Raw genomic sequence first — 25,977 nt, 5'->3', positions numbered from 1 at the left:
CTGTGTCTAACCATCTTACTCTTATTTATAGGCCAAGATGAGAGAAATGAAAGGACATTTCTTAAGTGACGATTACTCTGCCAAGCACCAGGCTCTCCTTTAATCATTTCTGTCTATTGCCGTCATTTTGTTTTCTTTTGCATTTATTAAGGGGGAATAATGGTCTAAGAGGTTAACTGAGAAGACAGTTGTTAGTGCATTTTCAACTGAAAGGACTCAGTTTTACTAACTAATCATTCAGTTGAATCCTTCACTAATCTTCTCATATAAGTTAACTAATTAAATCTATTTTATTCCAAATCAACTACGTGACTGTCTGCTAATCTCATGATGAATTTCAGTCTATGACGTGGACTCAATTTTACCGCTCAAATTGTACACACGCTTATAGCACACGTACACACTCTACTTTTTCAAAATTTCTATGGACTGACACGTGTCCAGATTTTGAATAGTCACGTACATATGTACCATTACCCGCCTTGATTCAGTTTCACCTTACATTTATCCACAAACTTTTGAGAGCAAGAACTATTTCATCCTTCGAATTTTCTTTCAGGAACTCAATCAGTTATCAATGGCAACCTAAATTCCCGCTTTTATGCTGAACGCTATGGCCATTAATTTTGGTTCCATCTTATCCTTCGGCGATGCTGAAGTCAAGAAGGTGTTCCAGAAACTCGAAGCTGCTGGACTCAAAACATTTTTAGGACAATCCTCGCAGGACATTTATCCCAAAGAACTTCAGGATTTCTACTCCACTGGGATGATTGATTCTGAAGGTAACATTATCTCTACTGTCAATGGTCAGTCGCTGACCATCTCTGAAGACTTTCTTGGGGATGTATTTTCTTTACCCTCTGATGGTGTGGCACAACTCTCGGATGTTAAGGCATCTGATATTGAAGAGATGCAAACTCTTCTCTCTGCTGATGGACGGAAGATTAAAGTTTCCGATCCTAAGAAAGAACTGAAGCATGAAATTCAGTTGCTTGCTGATGTAGTTGCTAAGGGGCTTTTGGCAAAAGCTGGATCATTTGCTGCTCTTACTTTGGAAAAATTTCAAGCCATTTCTGCTATTATGGCTGACCGCAAACTTAACTGGAAGCACCTAATCTTTACCATTCTGAAGAATATGTTTTTATCCTCAAAACAGTCCAAAAGATTTGCTGTTCAAATCAGTTATCTATTGAAAGTCAAGGGATTTGTGGCTAATGATTCTGAAAGGTCATCAAAATTTAAAGTGTTCAATGCAAAGAATACAATGCCACCCAAAACCAAAATGGATATAACTCCTGGTCAGTTTGTGCAAATCAAACAGGAGATTGGGACTCAGTTAGCGGCCCCTAAATCAGATAAGAAGGCCAAAACCTTGGGTCAACTGAAGGCCACCAAAAGGAAATTAGTGTTGAGTACATCTGAGTCAGAAAAGACTCCATCTCCACAGATTACGAAGAAACCAAGAACCCAAAGGGTTAAAACTATTTCGGAGGTCTCCATTCCCATTGACGCAATGATTTCTTCGACTGATCAGCAGCCTATAGAAGCAGTTCCTCTGCAGGTCATTCCACAAGAAGCTTCAATTAATACCACAAAGGAATCAGTTAGGATCAAAGCTCCTCTGATCCAGATATCTCGTCCTCCTGTTGTGGCACCTGCTAGACCTAAAGGCATAAAATTTGTAGAGCAGGTGGAATCCACTCGAACAGGACTGGAAATTCCTCATCTTTTGAGTACTGATAATGGGAAAGGAAAGTTGATTGCAGAGTCCAGACCCTCCAATTCAATTCAGACTCATATTGATCTTGTTTGGACGAAAGTTAACAGTTTTGCTGCATCAAAAATTAAGTCCTATGAGGATTGGACAGCTTACCGCACTGAAGTCTTCGCCAAGCAATTGAGAAAGAAATCTGAACTGAGCAAATTCATCAAGCTGGAGGCCTTTGTGCTTAGGACAGTCAAAGCTGCCTCGATTGCTCAACCCATGGAATGGAAAAGTTATCTGTTTGATCAGACCAGAGCAAAGAAGTTGGGTCAAATTGTTGCCAAGCTAAAGGCAAATTACTTACCTACCAGTCCTACTACCTACGCTGATCAAGCTGTAATCACTCAGCTCGACACTGATCTCATAGGACTGCTTTCCCAAATCAAGTTCTGGGAAATGGATCAAGAACTGGTTCTCTATCAAGAATATTCTGATGATGATGACGAGGAAATATTGGAGGAAGCTCCCTCTGAAAGAACAGAACCATCATCAGCCTTAGCTCTTGTTCCAACTGAAGAGCCAGCTCATGATAAGCCTCTTTCACCCACTGTTGAACAACAAATGTATATTGATACTGAGCTTTCCTTCGCACATCGATGAAGTCATTCAGGCAGTTGTGGAAGAATCACATATCAGCGCCCCCATCTCTGACAAAGTTGATCCATTTGCTGATCAAATCCATCCCGAAGCACTTATTTCTACCGAAGAACATGTTCAGTCAGATCCCTCAACTGATCAAGTTATCTCAACTGATGTGCCAGTTGATTCTTCAATTCCTTCAACTGATGTGCCAGTCAATTCCATTGATCAACCTTTAGAGGCACCAGTTTCTGCTGTGTCACCATCTGCTGAACCAAACCCTCCTTCACCACCACGGGATCAAGGAGAACTTACTACTGCTGATACTTCAGTTCGAGACGCTGCTGAAACAATCTCGACTGATCAAGCCTTGATTATGTCTGAACACACTACAAGTGAACCCAGCACTTCTCGACAATCTCATCCTCCATCCTCCGCAGATTTTGATCTTATTTTTGAAGAGGTTCAAAATATGCAAGATAGTATGAGTCAATTGATTTCTGCCATCTCGAAGATTCAGAACACTCAACTTTCGCATACTCTGAAGTTGGAAGATAATCAGGAATCGTTAAAAAGTTTGAAGGATATTAAATCTGCTGTTTCCGCTCACTCTTTCGCCGTCAACGACATTCAGAAAAATAGAGGAATTATTTCAAGCTTGACTGCTACTCAAAACTCTATTAACCGACGGGTCGACAGCATGGAGTCAATTATGTCAAGAAAAGTCGAACTGATACAACTCTCTATGACTACTGCTATCGATAACATCTTAACCTCTGTCAAGCTCCTTTCTACTGATGTTGGGAAGATATCTCTCAAGATGGAACAGTTTGACAAAAAAGAGGAAGAAATAAAAGAGATCTTAGAGCAGCAGAAGAAACACTAATAGGCGCAGTATCTATTGTATTTATTTTGAAGAAATAAGAATTCAGTTGATTCAGTTAACCACCATATTATTTTATCTACTTTGAATTCAGTCAAGTATTTTCTCTATAGTTTTGTCAAACACCATAAAGGGAGAAATTGTTGAAAACGAAATTCCGGCGTTTGACAAAAGATTGACCAACTGATTCTAGCAACTGAATTGGACCAACTGATCGGCGTAACTGAACACGTCATCAGTCAACTGACCGCTTCAACTAAAGTATGTTTCTTTGTCAACTGATCTTTACTAGCTGATCTCTCAGCTGTACACGTCATCAGCTGACAGCGACAACCGACATATAGTACAGCCATCTGCAACTGGTAGTGGCTCGCCGCATTTCAGAAATGAACAGTGTACTATTGTCAGGATATATCGACGTGGCAATCAACGGTTAGAATATTCAAATATCTTTAATGTTACCGTTGAAAGGGAAGCCTATAAATAGTCGAAGGCAGCAGCTGAAGCACCATCGCATTCTCAGTTATCTTACTTGCTGTTACGCTGCTAAAATATCCGCTCACACTCAGAAAATCAAGTTCACGCTTATCAGCTTTATCAGTAGTATTCTAGACTACGTTCTTGAGCTTTTATAGCACATTGTAATAGATTGATAGAATTTCTAAATTGTGCTAAGATCAGTTACGATCTGTAAAAGTGTTGTATGCTAAGAGTTTCAGTATTGGCAAAGTGATAAGTCCAAACTGAAGTGGGTCAGTATATTGATTTGTATTTGATCAAAGTCTTTTAGTGAAAATCCTATCTGCGTGATAGAAAGGGTGACGTAGGAGTTGTTCAAATCTCCGAATATCCAGAAACAAATTGTGTTGTTATTACCTTCAGTTATTATTTTTAGTTAGATACTCTATCCTTCAGTCAGTTAGTTTTTCCGCAACTGTTTGTTCAATTTAACTGATTGTTGTTGACCGAAAGAATATTTTTAGATTCAGTTTGTAATACAACTGAAATCAGTTTGTCGAAGAATTATTTTAATTGAGCAGTGTTTATTCAACCCCCCCTTCTAAACACTCTTCTCCCGATCCTTTCACAGGTACTCCAGGATATCAGGAGACCAGAGAGGGTACTTCTGGTGGGAGCCACAGCTTGGGCTGAGGTTTATGTTTATGTCTTGTTCCCAGTATATATGTATATGTAACTATATACCGGGGCATGTCCCGAGGATATGAGATGTTTGTATGTGATTGGTTGTGATTACGTGTGGGCATGATTATGACGTGAGATGAGATACTATTTTTAGTATTAAAATAAAATGACTTGGGCTCATTGTAAAGAAAAATTAAACTCGTTTCCGCTGTGATTAATTAACCCTAATCAGATTGCATTGTAATAACGATTAGGAGCTAAGGGCCCCACACTGGATGGTATCAGAGCATAGCTGGGAATGCTCTATTGAGTCTTGTGTACACTTGAATAGGCACAAATGAATTGTGCGTATGTGTTTGACTTATTTGTATTACTTGCTCTTATGTGATATGATTTGAGTAAGTATCTGATGAGATTGATGATATGAGGTGATGATATTATGAAATTGATAAGAATTGTGATATTCATCTTTTGATATGTAGATGGATCACACAAATGAAACTGCGAGGATTGTTGGGCAATTTGAAGGATTGTCCATGGATGTTGTGTTGGCTCGATTCCAGGATCTGAAAGCACCGAGGTTCTTTGGCACTGAGAGTGCTGAAAGAGCTGAGGCCTGGCTAAAGGATATCGAGCACTTTTTTAATATTGTTGAGTATTCCAAGGCTCGGAGACTGAAACTTGCTCTCTATCAGTTGAAAGACCGAGCTAAATCTTGGTGGGAAGCCGCTGAGATTGGATTGAAAGAGGCCGGGACTGAAGTCACATGGGATGTCTTCAAGGCCCAGTTTTTGGAGCAGTATTCCCCTCCTTCTTATTATACTGCTCAGGAGAATGAATTCAATAATCTGCAACAGGGAACGATGACTGTTGCAGAGTATGCTTCGAAATTTTCTACGTTACTGAAGTATGCACCTCACATAGCTGGAAATGCGAGGGCAAAATATAACAGGTTTGTAAATGGTTTACATCCTGCTTTATATACATATGTTGTTTCTGGATTGCCTCCCAGCTACACAGAGGCAGTTGAACTAGCTAAGGCAGCCGAGGCTGGACTTAGGAGAGGAGGTCCACAGTATACTCCTCCACGTCCGGTGTCAGCTCAGCAGCCTACTTTGCGACCGAGGGGTAAGAAGTTCAAGAAGACTGGCTCTGCTTCTTCGTCTTCTTCGAGCTCAAGTGGATCACAGAGAGGGAGTCCTGTGATTGCTCCTTATTGTAGCCATTGTGGGGGTAAACATGCTATCGAGCAGTGTCGAGGTATGTTTGGTACTTGTTATCAATGTGGTCAGGAAGGCCATTTCTCTCGAGTATGTCCGAACAGGGGTATGACTTCTGCTCAACCCCAGCCAGGATTTAGAGGTGGCCCTAGTATGATGAGACCTGCTGTTCCTGTTCCATCTTTTCAGCAGTCGAGTGTCCCACGATATCGAGGACCGGGTGGTCAGAGTGCCCAAGTTCCTCCTCAAGTGAGAGTGTACGCCATGACTGAGGATCAGGCGAGAGAAGCACCTGGTGGTGTGATTGCAGGTATTTGCACGCTTTGCGATTATCCTGCTCGTGTTTTATTTGATACAGGAGCATCTCATTCATTCATATCTCATGCATTTGTTGCATCTCACGATATTGAGTGTACCCCGTTGTATGATACTTTGTCGATAGCCACGCCAGCATGGAAGATTATTTTGTCTGAGAAAGTTGTGCATAATTGTGTACTGATCTATGAGGATAATGTGGTATTTCTGAATTTGATTGTCCTCCCTATGCACGACTTTGATTGTATTGTTGGCATGGATATCTTGACGACAAATCGAGCTACTGTTGATTGTTGTCATGGAGTGGTTCGATTTCGACCGATTGATGGACCCAAGTGGAATTTTTATGGCAAGGGTTCCCAAGCCAAAATTCCATTGGTATCTTCCTTGGAAATGTCTCGATTGATGACTAGCGGAGATGAGGGTTATCTTATCTACGCTATTGATATTTCGAAGAAGGAGTCTTCTTTATCTGAGATTCCAGTTGCGAAAGAATTCCCGGATGTATTTCCCGATGAGATTCCTGATTTTCCTCCTCATCGAGAAGTTGAGTTTAGTATTGATCTTGTGCCGGGGACTGTGCCTATTTCTAAAGCTCCTTATCGCATGGCACCCCTGGAATTGAAAGAATTGAAAGAACAATTACAGGATCTTCTTGATAAGGGATATATTCGACCGAGTGTATCACCTTGGGGAGCTACAGTTTTATTTGTTCGAAAGAAAGATGGTACTATGCGAATGTGTATCGATTATAGGCAGCTGAATCGGGCTACTTTGAAAAATAAGTACCCACTTCCTCGTATTGATGATTTGTTTGATCAGCTTCAAGGTACTTCTGTATACTCGAAGATTGATCTTTGTTCTGGGTATCATCAAGTACGAGTTCGAGACGAAGATATACCCAAAACTGCTTTTCGTACGAGGTATGGCCATTATGAATTCTTGGTTATGTCTTTTGGTCTCACGAATGCTCCTGCTATTTTTATGGACTTAATGAATCGTGTTTTCCGAGATTATCTAGACCGATTCGTTATTGTTTTTATTGATGATATTCTTGTGTATTTGAAATCGAAGAAGGAGCATATTGAACATCTAAGATTGGTACTTCAAACTCTTCGTACTAGTCATTTGTATGCCAAATTGTCCAAATGCGAATTCTGGATGGACAAAGTGGTATTTCTGGGCCACGTCATTTCGAGACATGGCATATCTGTTGATCCTGCGAAGGTCGAAGCTGTATTGAATTGGCCGAGACCTACGAATGTTCCTGAGATCCGTAGCTTCATGGGTTTAGCTGGATATTATCGTCGTTTTATTGAAGGATTTTCCAAGATAGTTAAACCTATTACTCAACTGACACAGAAGAATCAGAGATTCATTTGGTCAGATGAATGTGAAGCTAGTTTTCTTGAATTGAAGACGAGATTGACCACAGCACCTGTGCTTACTATTCCCTCAGGTACCGGAGGATTTGTGGTGTGCACAGATGCGTCTGGTAAAGTTTTGGGCTGTGTTCTGATGCAACATGCCAAAGTGGTTGCTTATGCGTCTCGTCAATTGAAATCTCATGAAACTCGTTATCCTGTTCATGATCTTGAATTGGCCGCCATTGTGTTCGCTTTGAAGATTTGGCGCCATTATTTGTACGGAGAAAAGTTTGTTATCTATTCGGACCATAAGAGTCTGAAGTATCTCTTTTCTCAATCTGATTTGAATATGAGGCAACGCAGGTGGATGGATCTCCTGAAGGATTTTGATTGTGAGATTCAATATCACCCTGGATCGGTGAATGTTACTGCGGATGCCCTGAGCCGTAAAGTTCATGACTCTGTTTTAGCTTCTGTCAATGTCGCCAAAGTACACGAGGATATTTGTACTTCTGGCTGGACTTTTCACTCGGATTGGAATTCTGTCACTGTCTCTACATTGTAAATTGAGCCGAATTTGATATATAAAATACGAAAGGCCCAACGAAGCGATGCTCAGATTCAAAAGTCAAAAGAACTGGTATCTGCTGGACATCAGTCTGGATTTCAGATTTCTTCTGATGGTTCTTTACGACTTAATGGTCGGCTGGTAGTTCCTGATGATTCTGATTTGAGATCTGCCCTTCTTCGTGAAGCACATTGTACCAAATACAGTATTCACCCTGGAGGTCGAAAGATGTATTTGACCCTGAGACCTCAATTCTGGTGGAAACTTATGAAGAAGGACATTGCTGAGTTTATTTCTAAATGTCTTGTCTGCCAGCAAGTGAAAGCCGAGAGAATGAAACCTGGAGGATTGCTCCATAGTCTCGAAATTCCGAAATGGAATTGGGAACGTATTGCTATGGATTTTGTAACTCATTTACCTCGTTCGCCCAAGGGCTGTGATGCTATTTGGGTCATTATTGATCGGCTTTCGAAATCTGCACATTTTATTCCGTATGAGCGGACTTATCCTTATAAGAGAATGGCCCGTTTATACATTGAGAATGTTGTGAGACTGCACGGTGTGCCAGTCTCGATTGTATCTGATCGTGATCCCAGATTTGCTTCTAAATTCTGGGGTAGCTTTCAGGAAGCGATGGGTACGCGTTTGGCTATGAGTACTGCTTGTCATCCTCAAACTGATGGCCAAACTGAGCGTACGATTCAGACTTTAGAGGATATGTTGCGTGCTGTTGTGATGGATTTCAGAATGGGATGGCAAGATGCCTTACCATTGGTTGAATTTTCTTATAATAATAGCTTTCAGACGAGTATCAGTATGGCACCGTTTGAAGCTCTATATGGGAGACGATGTAGATCACCGTTATTCTGGGATGAGATTGGTGAGAGACAATTGACTGGACCTGAAATGATACAGGAAATGAATGATAAGGTTCAGTTAATTCGACAGCGGATGAAAGATGCTCAGGATCGTCAAACGAGCTATGCGAATAAACGAAGACGACCCTTGGAATTCCAGAAAGGTGACAGAGTGTTCTTGAAAATATCTCCCTTTAGAGGCACTGTTCGATTTGGCATGCGAGGGAAGTTATCTCCTCGATATGTTGGTCCATACGAGATTCTTGATCGAGTTGGTGATCTTGCGTATTGATTGGCATTGCCACCAGCTCTATCTGCTATTCATGATGTGTTTCATGTTTCTATGCTAAGGAAATATGAACGGATCCATCACATGTACTTGCACCTGATGAAGTTGAACTGGATCCTTCTCTTTCCTATGTCGAACAACCTGTTCGCATTATGGATCGAAAGGAAAAGATACTGAGAAATAAATCAATTCCTCTAGTTCGAGTGCAATGGACCAGACATGGTATTGAAGAATCGACATGGGAATTGGAGAACAAAATGCGAGAATCGTATCCACATTTATTTGATGCTAGTCCATCTGTTCCATTGTATTCGATGTATTCTGATCCTTATTCTGATTTTAGTTTTGATATGTACTATAACTGGTGACATATGTATGTTTACCAATGTTATGTATATAGAGATGTTTGAAATTTCGAGGACGAAATCTTTTAAGAGGGGGAGAAATGTAAGGACCGTGTATCGTATTATCGTAAATCTTATATGATTATCGATAATTCATGCATTTGATATGTGATTATACATTGGATGTATAATATGACCATGAAATTGAGAAAATGAATATTGTATATGAATTGATGTTGTACGAACTTGATTTGAAAGGCCGGACGCCAATATAGTACAAAAGTGTATATTTGTACAGAACATGTGGCGCCCGGGCGGTAGAAAATCACTGCCCGCGCGCCAGGGTTGAAATTATGAGTGTTCGGGCAGAACACCCCGCGCCCGAGCGGTAATTTTTGACCGCCCGAGCGCGGCGTAAATAATTCTCGGGGACAGAATGTCTCGCGCTCGGGCGGTAGAAAATTACCACCAGAGCGCCAGGGTTGAAAATTCTGAGTGTTCGGGCAGAACACCCCGCGCCCGAGCGGTAACTTTCTACCGCCCGAGCGCGGCATAAATGCAACTCGGGGATAGAATGTCTCGCGCTCGGGCGCGAGAATTCTACCGCCCGAGCGCGAGAGCGGTGGAGTGATAAGAATGAGCTTTCTTTCTCATTTTCTTTATTTCCTTCGCTACACTTCGAGAATAACCGAGAGAAATTGATTTTCTTTCTTACAAATCGACTTTGAAACGCTGTCTAAACGCGAAACAAATTATATATTTGTAATCGTCGCGTCGAGGGCTTCAGACTGAGGTAATTTTCTTCTAGTTCCAGCAGCTTGAAATATCAAAGTGCTGGAATAGCATGTATTTGAAGTTGAATTTCTGATATGTAGTAGAATAACCGACAAGAAACTCGTATTCGAAGTCGAATTGAATTATGATAAGATTTGAATTTGATATGAATTTTTGAAGTTTCAAATGATATTTGAAACTCATATTAATGATTTTGGAGTATGTTGTTGATTGGAATGAGTATGTTATTGATGTAGATAAAGTATTATACTGATATATTCAAGCTACATCAACCGGAACGAAGAATTGAGGTATGTTGCGACCGGGTAACATACGACAGGTATCTGTATTATATGATATATGTCAGTTTGATTGGATTGATTGGATTGGAATACGTGTCTATGTGCCTATTTGATGATTTGATGTGGCATACATGACATTGAGATTGAGATATCAATGTATAAAATAAATGTTTTGTTAACACAAATCATTTTATGCATACATCGATACATGACATGGACGTTGAGCTATGATCCTTGGATACCTTGATATGATTGGATTGGATTCCGGGGTTTGTGAATACAATCGCTATGCCGGTATTATATGACCCGTAAAGTATAGACAATTGTGGCCCCATATGATTGGATATGAGATGTGGGATTTGATGGCGCTTTGCCGATGCTATCATACGTGTATTCCCATATCGGCCGGTGTGCCAGCTCGAGCATTGATTTGATTTGATAGCGATTCGATTGATTTTGACATGTGCTCAGTGGATGGGCATTTGACCTGATACCTCCACGACATATATGCATTGCATACCATATATCATTGTTTAGATATCTGTGGTATATATGATTGGTTGCTCCATACGGAGCTTTGCTCACCCCCAAGGGGGACTGTTGTTGTTTTGTGTGTGGACAATGGCAGGTACTCCAGGATATCAGGAGACCGGAGAGGGTACTTCTGGTGGGAGCCACAGCTTGGGCTGAGGTTTATGTTTATGTCTTGTTCCCAGTATATATGTATATGTATCTATATACCGGGGCATGTCCCGAGGATATGAGATGTTTGTATGTGATTGGTTGTGATTACGTGTGAGCATGATTATGACGTGAGATGAGATACTATTTTTAGTATTAAAATAAAATGACTTGGGCTCATTGTAAAGAAAAATTAAAATCGTTTTCCGCTGTGATTAATTAACCATAATCAGATTGCATTGTAATAACGATTAGGAGCTAAGGGCCCTACAAATACAATAATTAACAAATAACAAATAATCAAATGAAGTAAGTTGTGTGACATGTTTAAATAGTAATATTAAATAATATATTTCACTTCTATTAGGGGTGTCAAATCCGACACGACCCACCAACCCGACACAGTTCAACATAAAAAAAAAAGGTTTGAGTTTTCGGGTTCGGGTCATATCGGGTTGGACCCGATAGCTGACTCGGAAAAAACGATTTTATTTTTATATCATAAATTTTCATAATTTAATATTTATTTTGAACATTTTTTATTTTTTAAATAATTGTTTATTTGATTTAGTAAATATAATTTATTTTTCTACGATTAGACTTTCAAATTTAAATCATATATATGAGGGAACTTTTGTTATTGTGTGTTTAAATTAAAATATTATTATTATTTTTTGAATTTTATTTAATTTTCTTTAAAAAATTCAAAATCGAGTTATATGAGTTGATAAGTTGATCGGGTTGATTCGGGTTCAGGTTCAGGCTGAGAGTTTTTGGGTTGTCTCGGGTTCGGGCTGGGTTCGGGCTGGGCAATTTTTGGATAGTACTATTGCTCAACCCGACCCAACCCATCCGAATTGACACCCCTACCTTCTATCGGATTTGCAATAGTTAACGGCTAATAATCTTCTTTTTTTTTTCTTCACACATAATGTTGAGGAATTCTATTTTTATCAGGCTTCATTTTTCAGTAGTCTAATTTCTTTAATTTTTGACATATTTTTTCAGCTTTATTGTAAAATGTCGCTCAATTTCATAATAATATAATTAAATTTAATGTTGTTCATAGATTTCTTCTACAATCTCTTACTATTTATTAAGGCTAAGTATGTTAGAGTAACTTCCTTGGTCTGTTTCTTAAAATACCTAAAATACCCTTCACCCCCAATCTCTACATTACTAATTATATATATTAATAAAGTGTTAAAAAATAAAAACAAGTCACATGTAGTTTATTGGATAAAGCCTATGTTTCTTATTCATGAGGTTGTAGGTTCAATTTTTGCTTGGGTCTTTTTTATTCTTTTTTAATTTATTTTTTAGTTCATATATCAAAATTATAATGTAGTCACTCATTATTTCTCATAAATATATTTTGATCCTCATTTAAATATAAATCAAATAAATTATAAAAACATATCGTACAAACACGCAACGCGTGCGTGATTGTACTAGTTTTTACTATATTTCTCAACCAAATTCTTAACTTTGAAGTCATAGAGAGAGAAATCAAATTAGGACATACATCATTTGATGATAAAAGTCATATCATTTTACACTTGACACGAACACATTCTTGATACGCTCCGCAATTTTATGACTAACACAAATATACCCATTAGCTTTCTTGTTAAATAAAAATAATCAATTTATATAATTTTTCTTCCATTTAAAAGACAGAAAATAAAAAAAATTTCCAAAAGTTTATTGCCATTTTACCCAAGAACGACCTTGAAATTAAACAATATTTAACCCAAACATTTATATTATATTTTTATTAAATATTAATTATTAATATAATTTTTATGAAAGGAAAAAGAGAAAATGATTTCCCTCCCTCATTCTTTTCCTCACAGACGAGCCTGTAAACGCACGCTTCCTCCACTTTCTTCGACAGATCAAGAAACTCGCCCCTCTTCCTTCTCATTCCGCTCTTTGATTCATAAACCTAACCATAAGTTTCACAAATTTTAGGCTTAGTGCTTTTGATTTTTGGTTGTACGTTGAAAAACTATGCGGAAAAAGGAGTTTGAGGAGTGACCGAGCTAATATTTAATTTTTTTGGGTCGTAGCACTTACAATTTACAGTTGTAAGTTAGTGGACGTGGAATTGTAAGAACCCGTAATATCTTGATGTTTAATATGGGTAAATTTGATAGCCCCTTCAAAGAATTTTACTTTTTGGCGTGGTGCTGACCTGGGTTTGTCTTTGGATTTATTTTGTTTTTTTTTCCTTTTTGTGAGTTTTCGAGGGTTTTCGGATAAAATCCTCAAGCACAGATTTTTTTGTGGCGGCCTTTTGTATTTCTGGATTCTGTGCTGTACGGTGTTTCTGAAATTTCCTAGGTTTTTGCTGGTTCTTCTGTATAATCTAGTTTGTGGGTTATTCTTCTCGAAACCAAGATCTTCTTGGATTCCTAAGATTTTCATTTTGACTAGATTTACTCGCAATTTTCATAAATTGCGAGTTATCATTCTGGTCGCTGTATTTTGAATCTCTGCATGCTTATCTGGGGAAATGGTGAATCGTAGCACCAACAGCAATAATAGTAATCCAGCCGATGGGAATAGGATCCTATCAACTGCTTCTTTAGGTGCTGGTGGAGGAGCTACTAGGTCATGGGGAACCACTGTTTCTGGTCAATCTAGAACGACAAGCGGTAGTGTGGGTTCTCCCTCGAGCCGAAGCGAGTCTGCAGTGGCAACTCCAGTCAGTGAGAGCACATGCCTTCAGTTAAACAATCTTGATATCCAAGGAGACGATGCTGGATCTCAGGGAACATCTGGGTGAGACGTTGAGTCTTTCATTTCACTTCATTGCGCTTCAGACCAGAAGCCATTAAAGCTAGTATATTGTGGTTCAAAATCTCTTCAATCTTGCTGATTAGTTTTGGGGATTTATAGTTTCAAATAAAAACGTCAAAGAATAAACATTGCAGAATTGTCAAAGTGAGAAGAAGCCCTTGTTAATATGCAATTAATGCTGTAAACCATGCGCATCTGAGGAGTTTAGGAAAAGGAAAATATAGGTTGTGGGTTAATGCAGCATATTAGGAAAAGGAAAATATAGGTTGTGGGTTAATGCAGCATATTATCATAGATTTAGGGGTCCGGGTCTCCGGGAAACTAATGTGGTCTATAGGCTCATTTTATCTGTAGTATGAGCATTGGGATCACTATATTTCATACCTCTGCATAAAAAAAATGGAACAGAAAAGTTTTTTTTTTAACATTGTGCGTGCCAATAATTGAGCTTATGGTAGTTCATGGGACTAGAAAAGAAATGCTGATCACTACTCACAGTTAGAAGAATCTTTGGAATGTTTTCAAATGTGAATGCCTTCTCCGACTGTGAGAATATTCTTTTCCCTTTAAACTGTAATTGATCATACTTCTTTTAAACAGCAAAGGGAAGAAGAAGAGAGGTCAACGTGCTGTTGGTGGTGATAAGGGTGGTCGAGGGCTTCGCCAGTTTAGCATGAAAGGTTTTTGTTTCTCATATTATGTTCTTATTCCGTTTCATTCTTTCTGATATTGTTACATATGCAGCATGTTACAAAGAACATTTCTAACTTATTAAAAGTAGGTAGTTGTCTGGCGTGATTGCATTCAACCGATGGTGTATAACTAACATAGTACCTTCCTCTTTTTAAGATTACTGATTACATAAACAAGACAAAGAATAAGTCAAATTCCGGAAGCCAAAGCAAAATTTAACTTGAAACCATATATTTGTGAAATTTGTACGCAATAATTTGCGAACAGTAATTCATCCTTTTGACCTCCACATGTATGATTATGGATTGTTGTGACTACTATACATTTACATGATCTACTTGTGCATGTATCTTTTTCACACAATCACAGAATACATGAAGTGTGATATCATATTGAATACTACAAAATCATTATCTTTCGGGCCACATTCCAATTGTCGCAAGTAGAATAGTGGGGGATGACAAAGAGTTGTCGGGACTTCGGTCACAAGATAACTTCGTTATCTTGTGGGATATATTATTCTTGGACTTCTTAGGCTAGTTAGTCCTGATTCCTGAACAGTAAACATCTAGCCTTCCAGAAACCCATTCTACCCATGCTTACAAAATTTGTACATTGCACCTAAGCAGAAATGTGAAGTCTCAGGGTTGTTAAGTGATAAAACATCAAGCTGCAGTATTACTTAAGTTGCAATCCACTTAAATTGCAATCCAAACATAACTCACAAATGTGGTAGCAGCAGGCATTGCTTTTTGGCAGATTTTGTGTGGGCCACATGAGGCAATTAAATTATCTACTGTATGATTCCTTGCAGACATGAGAACAAGAGGTAACTAGGTAACCGTAAAGTGTAACAAGGTTTCCATGAGGTCTTGATTAGTCGTCATGTTAGCCAGAGCCAAAATATCAAGTATACAATGGCTAATATTATGTTATGTTGGTTGCTTAACTTCATAGACTAATGATTACCTTACCTCCTACTTATCATCGGAGATCAAACCTTCATGTGTAGGCAATAATTCGTCCTCTACCACATTGTTGAGAGGGAAAAGCTAGAAAGGACTTTGTAAATACAGAATTATAACAAGATCTGCATGCCTCTTTTATGGGATTAGAATTGATAATTTACTCGCCTTCCTCAAATTGATACTTTGTATGATGTAGGACTAGAGAACCAATGGGATTTCAATTCTAAATATGTATACTCGCTTTCTCTGAATTGATTACGAAGGAACAATCAATTCATTCCATGCGTTATGGGCTCTAATTGCCTTGTGAATTAACCGGTAATAGTCTTCCATTTATGCTCATCGCAAAGCATTGACTGCTATTCAGCTGTATGTAGCATAAAATCTGACATGGTTATCTATACTTAAGGGTGTGGACTAACTGATAAGTTTGGATTTTGCTGTGTTTCACTCTTAAGAAATCTTAAAAAATAATTATGTCATAACCACTTTGTGGTTCCAAAAGGAAATTATACTAGGGAATAGTCTTTAACTGTAGGAGATAATAGTTGAACTAAAAACATAAATCAAGTTTTGGCTATTACTGTGGCATATGAGTTATCAAAATCATATTGCATTATGTACTCTTTATTTGGGTTGCATAATGGTTAATCTTGTCTTCGTTGTGGATAGTGTGCGAGAAAGTGGAAAGCAAAGGGAGAACTACATATAATGAGGTCAGATGGTCATGTAAATTCCCTCTGTTCCCTTTATGTTAAAATTAATTGCAAAATTTCTCTTACCTGGGCGGATTTTTTCAATTTGGGTATTACTCCTGATATCCTATTGTCATGATGTTGATATTTAGAGGAAATGTTAGATGTTTGGAGTCATTTGCTATTTGTCTACATTTGTATTTATTTGACATTTACCAATTTGTAGTGCCGTATGGTGGTTTACGCCTGCAACTTACACCTTTTCAATCACTGTTCTGATGTCTTTATCCTTTTATATCTGATTCTGACAAATAATATGTCTCCTCAGGTCGCTGATGAACTTGTCGCTGAATTTGCAGATCCTAACAATTCTGTAACATCTCCAGATCAGGTTTGTTGCAGTTTTGGACCTTTGTTTTTGTATCATTTTTGCTGCAAAACCTGTTGTCCAAGCTTTAAATATGACCGTATGGCAGCAACAATATGATGAGAAAAACATACGTCGAAGGGTATATGATGCTTTAAATGTGCTAATGGCAATGGATATAATTTCTAAAGATAAAAAGGAAATTCAATGGAAGGGTCTACCTCGGACTAGTCTGAATGACATCAAAGAACTTAAGGTGGATTTCCATTCCTTATTTTTACAATGCTCTTTATTTTTTCCATTTCATCACATGAATGGGCCAGTTTTTTCAGATTCACTCCCACTGTGCGAAATAAATTTTATTCACATTAGCCTGCGCTAATTCATCTCAATGGAATAAATTGATTGCAGACTGAAAGTCTCGGACTTAGAAGTCGAATTGAAAAGAAAGCAGCATATTTGGAAGAGCTTGAGGAACAAGTAAGATTTCTTTCTTGTGTATACAGTGTATACCGGCTGCTTCATTGAGGTTCATGGGAATTTGGTTACTTGATGTGTAACTTATTATGATTTTGTCCATCGTATCACTTCTTTCGATTTCCCTCGTTCGAATTCTTTGCTGCAGTATATCGGCCTTCAAAACCTGATACGACGGAATGAAGAACTATATAGCTCAGGAAACACTCCAAGTGGTGGAGTGGCATTGCCTTTTATTTTGGTTCAGGTAGAGTTGATTGTTATTTCTATGTCAACATTGGGCGCATGATTTTCCAAAAAGACTCTTTAATTTTGTGATGTTTCTCGACCAAAATCGAGTTCAAGCTCATCAAGCTGAAAATGAATTTGTTCGGCTCGTGAGCCAGCTCATATTCCCAAATTGGGTTTATGAAATCTGTTCATAAATAATATGTTCACTCTGAGCTCTATATAAAACTAATACTTGTTTTTATAAGTTTTTAGTTTTAATTAATATTAATATTAATACTACATACATAATATTAGAAATATTGATTTTACTGTATATTATTTAAATATAAATTTATTTTTGAGCTTGGGAGCTCATGAACAACATTTCAGCTCCAGCTCAAAATATCGCTAGCTCAGATTGATCTGACTTAACTCACCTTACACCCCGTGCCTGAACCTATTCTACCCCTTTGGCTCTTGCCCAAAATAAATTGGTACATTCATGATTGGTTCTTCTTGGCTTCTCTTTGTATTAAATAGGATCGATAGTGTAGCATATGTATTAAGGTTTTTTCCCAATGTTTGACGTTTATGGGGACTTCCTATCATCAACCTTGAAATTCATTCGCATAAGGTGAAGGGGAAATTCAAACAGTGAATGTAAAGAGCATCATCGAAATTTATTAGTTTCTTTTGTATTTCTAATAAATATTCTTTGTAAAATGGCATACTACATTCGGAGAAGCTTTTGACCTAGTTGCACATACATGAAGATAAAATATGACTGTGATAATATAGACCCATGCTTGTGGTTTTTATTTTTCGTTGGGTTTGTTTTCATTATCGTTGATAAACATCCTGTTGATAATTAATTATTCACGATTGTTAGTGTTTGAAATAGATCTAAGACGCACTTTTGGATATCATTCTCATATTTGCTTTTTTAAAATTATAGACTCGTCCTCATGCCACAGTGGAGGTGGAAATATCAGAGGATATGCAGTTGGTGCATTTTGATTTTAATAGGTAAGGCAATTATTCCATACATTTGTGTTGAGTATGTAATTAGCTGAAGGAAAGTTTCTGGTGCATGCTATACGATAACTTTTAAGTGAATGTTTTGGGCGACTACAAAAGACAATGCGGTGCATGTATATTTTTATAACACATTTTGTACCCCCAAGCAATTTAATTGCATCTTTTCTGTTGCATGCTATGCGTTAACTTTTAAGTGAATGTTTTGGGTGACTACAAAAGACAATGCGGTGCATGTATATTTTTATAACACATTTCGTACCCCCAAGCAATTTAATTGCATATTTCTTCTGGGTTTTTACAAGCTTGGATTGCATTAACCTTGCAAAATTATGTGGCCCCACTGCGTTGAATGAACATGTTTAAGGAAACAATAGATTCTAATGTTTCTAACGCAAGAGATTCTTTCATTTCTCTGCAGCACTCCTTTTGAGCTACATGATGATTATTACATTCTCAAAGCAATGAATTTTTGCGGAAAACCAAGAGATGGAAGGGAGAGCTCCCATGTGCCCAATTATCAACCTCAAATCCCTCATCCTTCAACATCAAACATTCCGGCCATTCCTCCTGCCTCGCCTCCCCTTCCTGGAATTTTGAAGGCACGTATTAAACATGAGCATTAGCTTCTCACTCCATCTGTATATCATGTAAAAATATGAAATTGAATCATGTGCTCATTTGTAACTTTTCACCACCTCGAGAATTTTTCATCCAACCATAGGAATGGAAGGTTTTAGGATTTCCTTTTTGCTCTCTGGCCAACTAGCATTTTGATTAGGTCATAGAATCATATCCAGGTTTCACATTTCAGCTCTTGGCATCTATAGATATATATATATTTTGTCAAAGTTATCTTTTATGTTGTATCGTTAATTGTTGTTTTATACTTTTCCTTCTCAATACTGGCAATAGCTGGGATATCCGTATCATTTGTGTTTGTGCAAAGATGCACCGCACCACATATACATAATACATGATACAAGAACTTGTACCGATGACAGAGATGAGTCAGATTTGACCTTTTTTTATAAATGTGGGTCATCCACTTGATAGGCACTAAAGATCACCTACAAGTATTTCTATGCAGCTGGGTTTCTTCTGGTATCTGATTTTTCATTAATTTGTCCACGGAGTGTTGAATGTGTCTTCAGCCTTAAAAGGAGGTATTTAGTTGGAAGGGTACTGCAAAAACGTCTAGGGGTCTAAATGCACTTAATATTTGGAGTCTGCACAAAGTATTTTAGCTCTCCGTAGGATGAATCTCAGTATCTAATCTGGTTGTTTTCCGGTTTTATTAATTCACTCAAAGAGAATTCCTGCCAAAAGTATATATCCTTGGAAAATATCAAACACTTATATTTCCTATTTTTCAAAATTTGTTCGTATAGAAGATTAACTTCTATTAATTTTTTTAAGTGTCTCAAAAATCTAAGTTATTTGAAGTGTCCTAAAAAGGGTACCGTGTTTTACACTTTTATATGATTATGTATCGAATATTTTTTAGCGTCGATAGCAAAACAAGTCTACAGACCCCACCAAATGATGAATGAACCAGCTAACCAATTTTTTTTGCCATAATCAGGCATCAATCGGTTTGTAAAGTTATTAAATAAACATTGCCGTTAAGTATGGCGAATTTGTAACTCCAATACTCCATCCTACCGAATCTCTGAACACCTAAATAGCACCAATATTTGCATCTAACTTCCACTTTGTAGAGGCTTCAATGCTCTATAACTCTCAAACTAGCAAGTACTTTTTTCTGGCAATGTTCTAACCATGCCATCAGCATACCACTCTAAGAAACCTTCTTCGACCGCCTCTTGCATCCAAGCATGTCTGCAGCAGGAAATGGCTTCAGGAATGGTTAGCCAACTTCTTTCTCTATGGCTTTTTTCTGGCCAGGACTCGAGTTCCTCCTCCACATACAAAGCATACATGGAAGCTCTACACAAACCTTCTGGACTGTATTCATCCTGCAGCGTTTTGCTCTTGAAGCTGTAGCATCCCAGATAATGCTGAAATAAAACAATGCATAATTTTAAGATTTTTTTTTATGAGAAAGGTCATTTTATCCACATTGCAGGAGAACAGGACAAGAAAAAAATAGAGAATACATCGTGATCATACAGCTCTTCATGGTTACTAGATGGGTCATCCGCGCAGACGCCAGTGCCTAAGCTCAAGAAGCAACCCAAGCTGTGGGCCTTACAGAGGTGGGGTGCACTAATTTAGATGTACAATGAGAAGTTTTGTCATAAAACATCGAATATGATCTTTCCAAGTCATTAAACAAAATAAGGCACGCCAGCTGACAACAAAGGCAGTAGGTGGTTTATGTATCAGGGAAATAATATAAAAAAAAGTAAAAAAATGACGGTGCTTGTACCTACAAGGAATACGCATTCTAGGATTAATTTACTGAAAAACAAGATGTTCCACCAAATTCAAGGGTAATGATATTGATCAAAATGTGACTTGACGTCCTCTTGCCTAGATGGGTTGATTTATGATGTGTTGCACAGCGCAACAGAAGAGACATAGCAACTAGTGTGAAATCATAAACAATTCATAGCCACCAGCAACAAAATGTGTACCAAATTTTTTCACATTTCTCATTAGAAGTCCTACAGGTTTGGCTTCTTCGTTGTCTAGCTTATGGCTTGTAAAAATAACATTAAAGTGGATACCAACACCTCAGGTTCACAAGAGCAATGACCTTAGCGTAAAGGTAATAAATTACGAATTAACCTTTCCTCCTTATTCAAACATCTGAGGCCTAAATTATGTTGTAAGCCACCAATTCCACAAGAAACAAAGTTCTTCGTACGAGTTGATTTCCAAAAATACCGAAATAACTACTTACTACAGTTTTCCGGTTAGAACTAATCTTTATTCTTTTGTGTTAACGTTTACCCACCAAAAGATGTGTTTCTAGGGCTTCTACTGCAACTTAAATTTTTTAAAAAACTCAGTTTCATTGCTATATCCTGTATCCAAATATGAAAGTTGCTTCTGCTTTTTTTTTTTTTAATACTTCGAAAGCCAAGAATAATAAAGAATTTTATTAAGCTACATTTTCTAATCCAAACCAAGCCTAAATCACAAAAGTAAATATGTAAAACATTTTTCAGCAAGGTTCAATAGCACCACTCTAGGAATATTCCTTTGATAACAACAATAGCATGCTTCTCAATTCCATCACATTTGGATATAAGACTGCCCACAGGCACTAACCACATTAGAACTAGCAATTTCATTATCTAATTAATAGTGCAGAAGCCTGTTTAACCCATATTACCAAACATCTCGAACCTGATGTACATGGTTTTGAACTTTTACACCCATTTTCAAAAAAATAGAATGCCAGAATAGTAATCTGATTTAATGATTACGTCAGTGGTTCGGAAAAGGCCTTAGCTGGAATTTTTAGCTTCAAGTAATGAAGTCAATTTCAATTAAGTTCAAGTGTTCAACCATGATTTATAGGCCATAAGAAAGTGCTACCAGACTGTTAATTCGACACCGTAATTCATTTTGAGTAACACCTAAGTCTTGCTTCGTTATTAAATAACCAACCAAATTTTACGATTTATAAGCAGCCAGCACAGAAGCTGATCTATATTAAACAAGTGAGGAACATTAACAATATGGTCTTCAACAACCAGACTTCAACAGCCAGGAATGAAACACACACAAAAATGAAGAAAAAAAAATCACGTAGCAGTAATTTTCAGCAATTAAATGATATTAAAAACCCTTACACCAGCGTCATCATGTATGAATACTTTAGGAAAACAAGCTACGGACAGTCTGATTAGAAACAATCGAGATTGAAAACACGCAAACAATTAACAGCAATTCCAGAACCTCATGTCTAGAAAAAAAATACTTAAAAGAATGTTAGGAAAAGATTGAGGCTTTATTAGGCAGGAAATCCTGTCAACACCTAACTGTTGTAGAACTTTGATGTCCGAACAATAATGGGAAAACCAATAAAATAAGTACAATCAAGCGCTAATTGGCTTTAGTTTAGAAAATTGTTTTGCTTCCCCTAGAATGTGATATACTTGCTTTCTATGTTCTAAACACCTGGATCCACCAACAAAGACACTACCAGGGTGGTTGGTGCTCTTGGACTCAAAATCTAGTGTTGATTACGATCATATAAGTGAGTTACTTCATTGTTGTACAGCACGTCACTTTATATGCAACACTGAGGCATTGCTAAAGTAAAACAGAAACCAAATCATAATCATGCAGATATAAAACCTCAGATCAGAGAAACATAGATGATAAACAAGCATAAGAGAAAAAACGAATTGACATTATATGTTACCATTAAATCCCCTCGAACACCAGCCTCCTCTACGGCTTCCCTGGCTGCTGCCTCCTCAGCTGTTTCGTCATTCTCCCATCCACCCTGTAAAGAAAAACAGAACAAGCACAATGATGGTAGCATTGTCATAATCATTTTTATTATGTACACAATTTCACATAGTTCAGAGGCGCACGTTAAAATTAAAAAGAATGTCTCAATCGAATTGATTCACGGGTTTCCAGGGTTTTTGAACGATTTATTTAAATACCTCTTATTCATCAAATTTCAGTTAAAATGATTCAAAAAATTTTTCCCGACCATCAACAAAAATTCTTATCATTAATTCAACTTATTAATCACATGATTCACAGGATAATTGGCATGGATACGTAGCAAATTTACACCTAAGAAAGATCAAACAAATGCGTGTATATAAGCAAAAAATTCTCAGTATAATATTCAATAACTGACGTAGTAGTTTTTGAACCATTTTCATTTCAAGAATTAATCCTTAAAACTTCTCCAAATATGATTGTGTTCAAAAAATAGTTTATCTATGAACATAATATATGCTGCAATGACAGGAGAAAATGGTATGTGGGTTAAACTCATGGAAAATAAAACTAGCTTCAGATTTTCTAGGATAATGAGTCAAAGCTATACAAAAAAGGCACTCTAGGCTTGCTCCAAGAAAGGTTCGACTAACTATCAACTAAAACAAACAAAGCAAAAGTTTAGATCGACGAAGAAAAAGTTCATAAGATGCTTTCACTGTCTCTCAGTATTTACATCCCGTTACAAGTAAAAAAAGTCTGAGATTTCCTGCAATCTTCTTGTCTAAAGCATTTTCTAGTATACTATCAATAGAAGTATAAAAAATGTAATCAGTATAAACTTATCAGCAACAAAAGAATGTTATAAACCATAAAAGACATTTCAAAATCCTTCATGTTTCCACTTCCAACTATTTAGATGATGCGCCCACAACTCACACCTTGGGAAATAGAAGACCAGGTCCACTAGTAGAATTTATCATCAGTACTTCAACTATCATCTCAGATGAATCACCTCCATTGTTTTCCGCATATATGTATTTGAATGGAATACACCTGAGAAAGAATGTACAAGTCAGAAATGAGAAACTATAGTGCATGTGTTTACATATGAACAAAGTTATCAGGACAAATATGGCAAAGTTTTCAGGAGAAAGTACACGTATAGAATTGATATAATGCATGATGATGTGAATTGTCACAATCTCTGATTAAGGGAGAATTTTGAAACTTTATTTTGCCTTCTTATCCATTATTAATATATTCAGAACATCAGTTCAGGTAAGACAAACTGCAGGAAATATCAATAGAGGTTCACCCCTGAGGGCACTTCCTTCTAAGTATATTCATGCACACAAGAAGACAGTAGCACGTGAACATCGATGAAAATTTCATCCACCGTTATCAAAGCATAGGTGGAAATCATTCCAAACTTAGGATTGATAAACAAAACATAATCAATAGTAGCCAGCAATTTGCTAATTAACTCTAAGCTTAAAATGTTTCAACTTGTAATATGAGTCTAAGATACATACACAGTCAAATATCCCAGATAGTATCATCAACTGTTGATTCTGCATGTAAGAACTCTTCAAGCGTGTAACATGGACATTCACATTCTTTATGATTCATCTTGCTTGTCAGACAAGAAACCAAGTTCTCAAAATTTAAAATGGTCACACACATTGAAGAAAGTGCTCAGAGAGCTTCTTTCACCCTAGCAGATTTCTAAGGTTGAGAATAAATTAACTTTTTTTGTTGATTTAGCATAATAGCCTATTAATTATACCAAACGAAACTTGAGACCTGTGGAGTTGGTCTCTGGGTGACAAAATGGCACGTACATATGAAAATGAAACTCTGAATCCGTTTCTCTAACTTCTCATGTTCTCTACAACCAAAAAGGTATTCAAATCGCAAAATTATCAAGAGAAAACTAAATTAAAGAACAAGATTATCGTAATCTTAACATGGTACAGAGAGTGAGCATGATATCAATTAACAACAAGAAAAATTAAAGCTTTAACAACAACAGATATCAGCCAAAACAAAAGGATAGAAAAATATTGGGTTCTATATTACATGCATTTCCCCATCTATATTCCCCTTTGAACACATATGCATGAAGTTCAAGTCTCAGATAGTTTAATCAACATTTTCTCCTGACTAAACAAAACCCAGTAGCAAAAAATACCCGAGAATCAAACGAACGTAATTCAAAACCCAAAAGTTACACACTTCCTTAATCGAACAAAAACCCAATTTTGAAATCGAATCAATGAAATTTCCAGGAAACGTCCAAAACCAATTCCAAGCTGAAAAAATAGAAGCAAAACTCACTTGCAATCAAACACACGTCAAAATATGCATGCATGTACATATTATACAAACGAAATGGTGAACAAAAGGAAAAATACCCAGCAATGAGGCGGTAACCATCCTCATAACGCTGCTGGTGCCGGCCAGTTCGAGCCACCAATTCAGACATTTATCCAATAATGATTAACAAAGAAACGATAAACTTGTAGGAAGCTTGAATCTGCCCCTTTGCATGTATGCATACAAGAATCAAAATCTGCCCTTTATTGATGAAAAGGGATAGATATATATATCTATCTATCACAAACGGCATTAAGAACTCCGCATTAATCCTCAATTTCTAGTCTAATTTCTCCAAAAAAGAACCGAAATTTTTCTCATTGCTTTCTGAAAACCTATTTTTAGGAAAAAGGGTAGACAAATTAACGTGAGTTAATGGGGGAGAGTGCAGCGAATGAATCGGAGCATGTTTTTTGGGAAATTTGGAATCCTCAGTCAAGTTTGGGAGGTCGGTTATATAAATACTCTATTTATATTATTCTCCCTTATTTCCACCACGTGCGTTGAATGACGGTTATGCCCTTCGTAGACAGTATGGGTTTTTTTGAAGGACAGTTTTGTACTTTACAATGAGAAGAAGAAGCTTTCATGATTTGAGCCGTTAGTGCCACGTCATTCCAGCTCGAAGAACTACCTTTTTTCCCCATAAAAAATAAAAAAAAATCCAATGGCAAAAAGCCAAAAACTCCACATATTTCCAAATTCCAATTTATATTTTGGGCTTGGTAAATACTATCTATACAGGTAGTGTCATCATCCGTGTAATATGTTGAGTGATGAATCACGACCACTCATCAATACATAATGGTTGAATCAGTGAGCATGATTTATCTACTCAACACACGTGTCAAGTGTTGAATTAAGAAGGATACTGCATATATAAG

General features: G+C 37.3%; 2 protein-coding genes across 2 annotated transcripts; one reads left to right on the top strand and one right to left on the bottom strand.

Moving 5' to 3' along the window:
- Positions 1-12,912: 12,912 nt before the first annotated feature.
- LOC140827187 (transcription factor-like protein DPB) lies at positions 12,913-19,224 on the top strand. The gene is made up of 9 exons (XM_073189805.1): positions 12,913-13,874; positions 14,493-14,572; positions 16,226-16,269; positions 16,577-16,639; positions 16,725-16,871; positions 17,027-17,095; positions 17,241-17,339; positions 18,258-18,328; positions 18,759-19,224. The coding sequence occupies exons 1-9, from the start codon at positions 13,606-13,608 to the stop codon at positions 18,961-18,963; spliced, it is 1,047 nt and encodes a 348-aa protein (XP_073045906.1). The 5' UTR covers positions 12,913-13,605; the 3' UTR covers positions 18,964-19,224.
- LOC140827188 (nudix hydrolase 16, mitochondrial-like) lies at positions 19,058-25,513 on the bottom strand. The gene is made up of 4 exons (XM_073189806.1): positions 25,132-25,513; positions 23,656-23,770; positions 22,680-22,763; positions 19,058-20,358 (listed from the first exon to the last, which is right to left on the bottom strand). Exons 1-4 carry the CDS (start codon positions 25,200-25,202, stop codon positions 20,086-20,088), a joined length of 543 nt encoding a protein of 180 aa, XP_073045907.1. The 5' UTR covers positions 25,203-25,513; the 3' UTR covers positions 19,058-20,085.
- Between the last annotated feature and the right edge of the window lie 464 nt (positions 25,514-25,977).

Source organism: Primulina eburnea, chromosome 3 (genome assembly GCF_022965805.1).
Source record: "Primulina eburnea isolate SZY01 chromosome 3, ASM2296580v1, whole genome shotgun sequence".
NCBI classification, from domain to species: domain Eukaryota; kingdom Viridiplantae; phylum Streptophyta; class Magnoliopsida; order Lamiales; family Gesneriaceae; genus Primulina; species Primulina eburnea.
Note: the sequence above shows the minus strand (reverse complement) of the source record. Positions and strands in the feature narration are given on the sequence as shown.

Coding starts and splice junctions, on each gene's coding strand:
- LOC140827187 (XM_073189805.1), top strand. CDS start 13,606: ATGGTGAATCGTAGCACCAACAGCAATAATAGTAATCCAGCCGATGGG. Junction 17,096..17,240: donor TGGAAGAGCTTGAGGAACAA/GTAAGATTTCTT, acceptor TCTTTGCTGCAG/TATATCGGCCTTCAAAACCT. Junction 18,329..18,758: donor GTGCATTTTGATTTTAATAG/GTAAGGCAATTA, acceptor ATTTCTCTGCAG/CACTCCTTTTGAGCTACATG.
- LOC140827188 (XM_073189806.1), bottom strand. CDS start 25,202: ATGTCTGAATTGGTGGCTCGAACTGGCCGGCACCAGCAGCGTTATGAG. Junction 22,764..23,655: donor CTGGTCTTCTATTTCCCAAG/GTGTGAGTTGTG, acceptor TTTTCTTTACAG/GGTGGATGGGAGAATGACGA. Junction 20,359..22,679: donor GTGTTCGAGGGGATTTAATG/GTAACATATAAT, acceptor GTTTTATTTCAG/CATTATCTGGGATGCTACAG.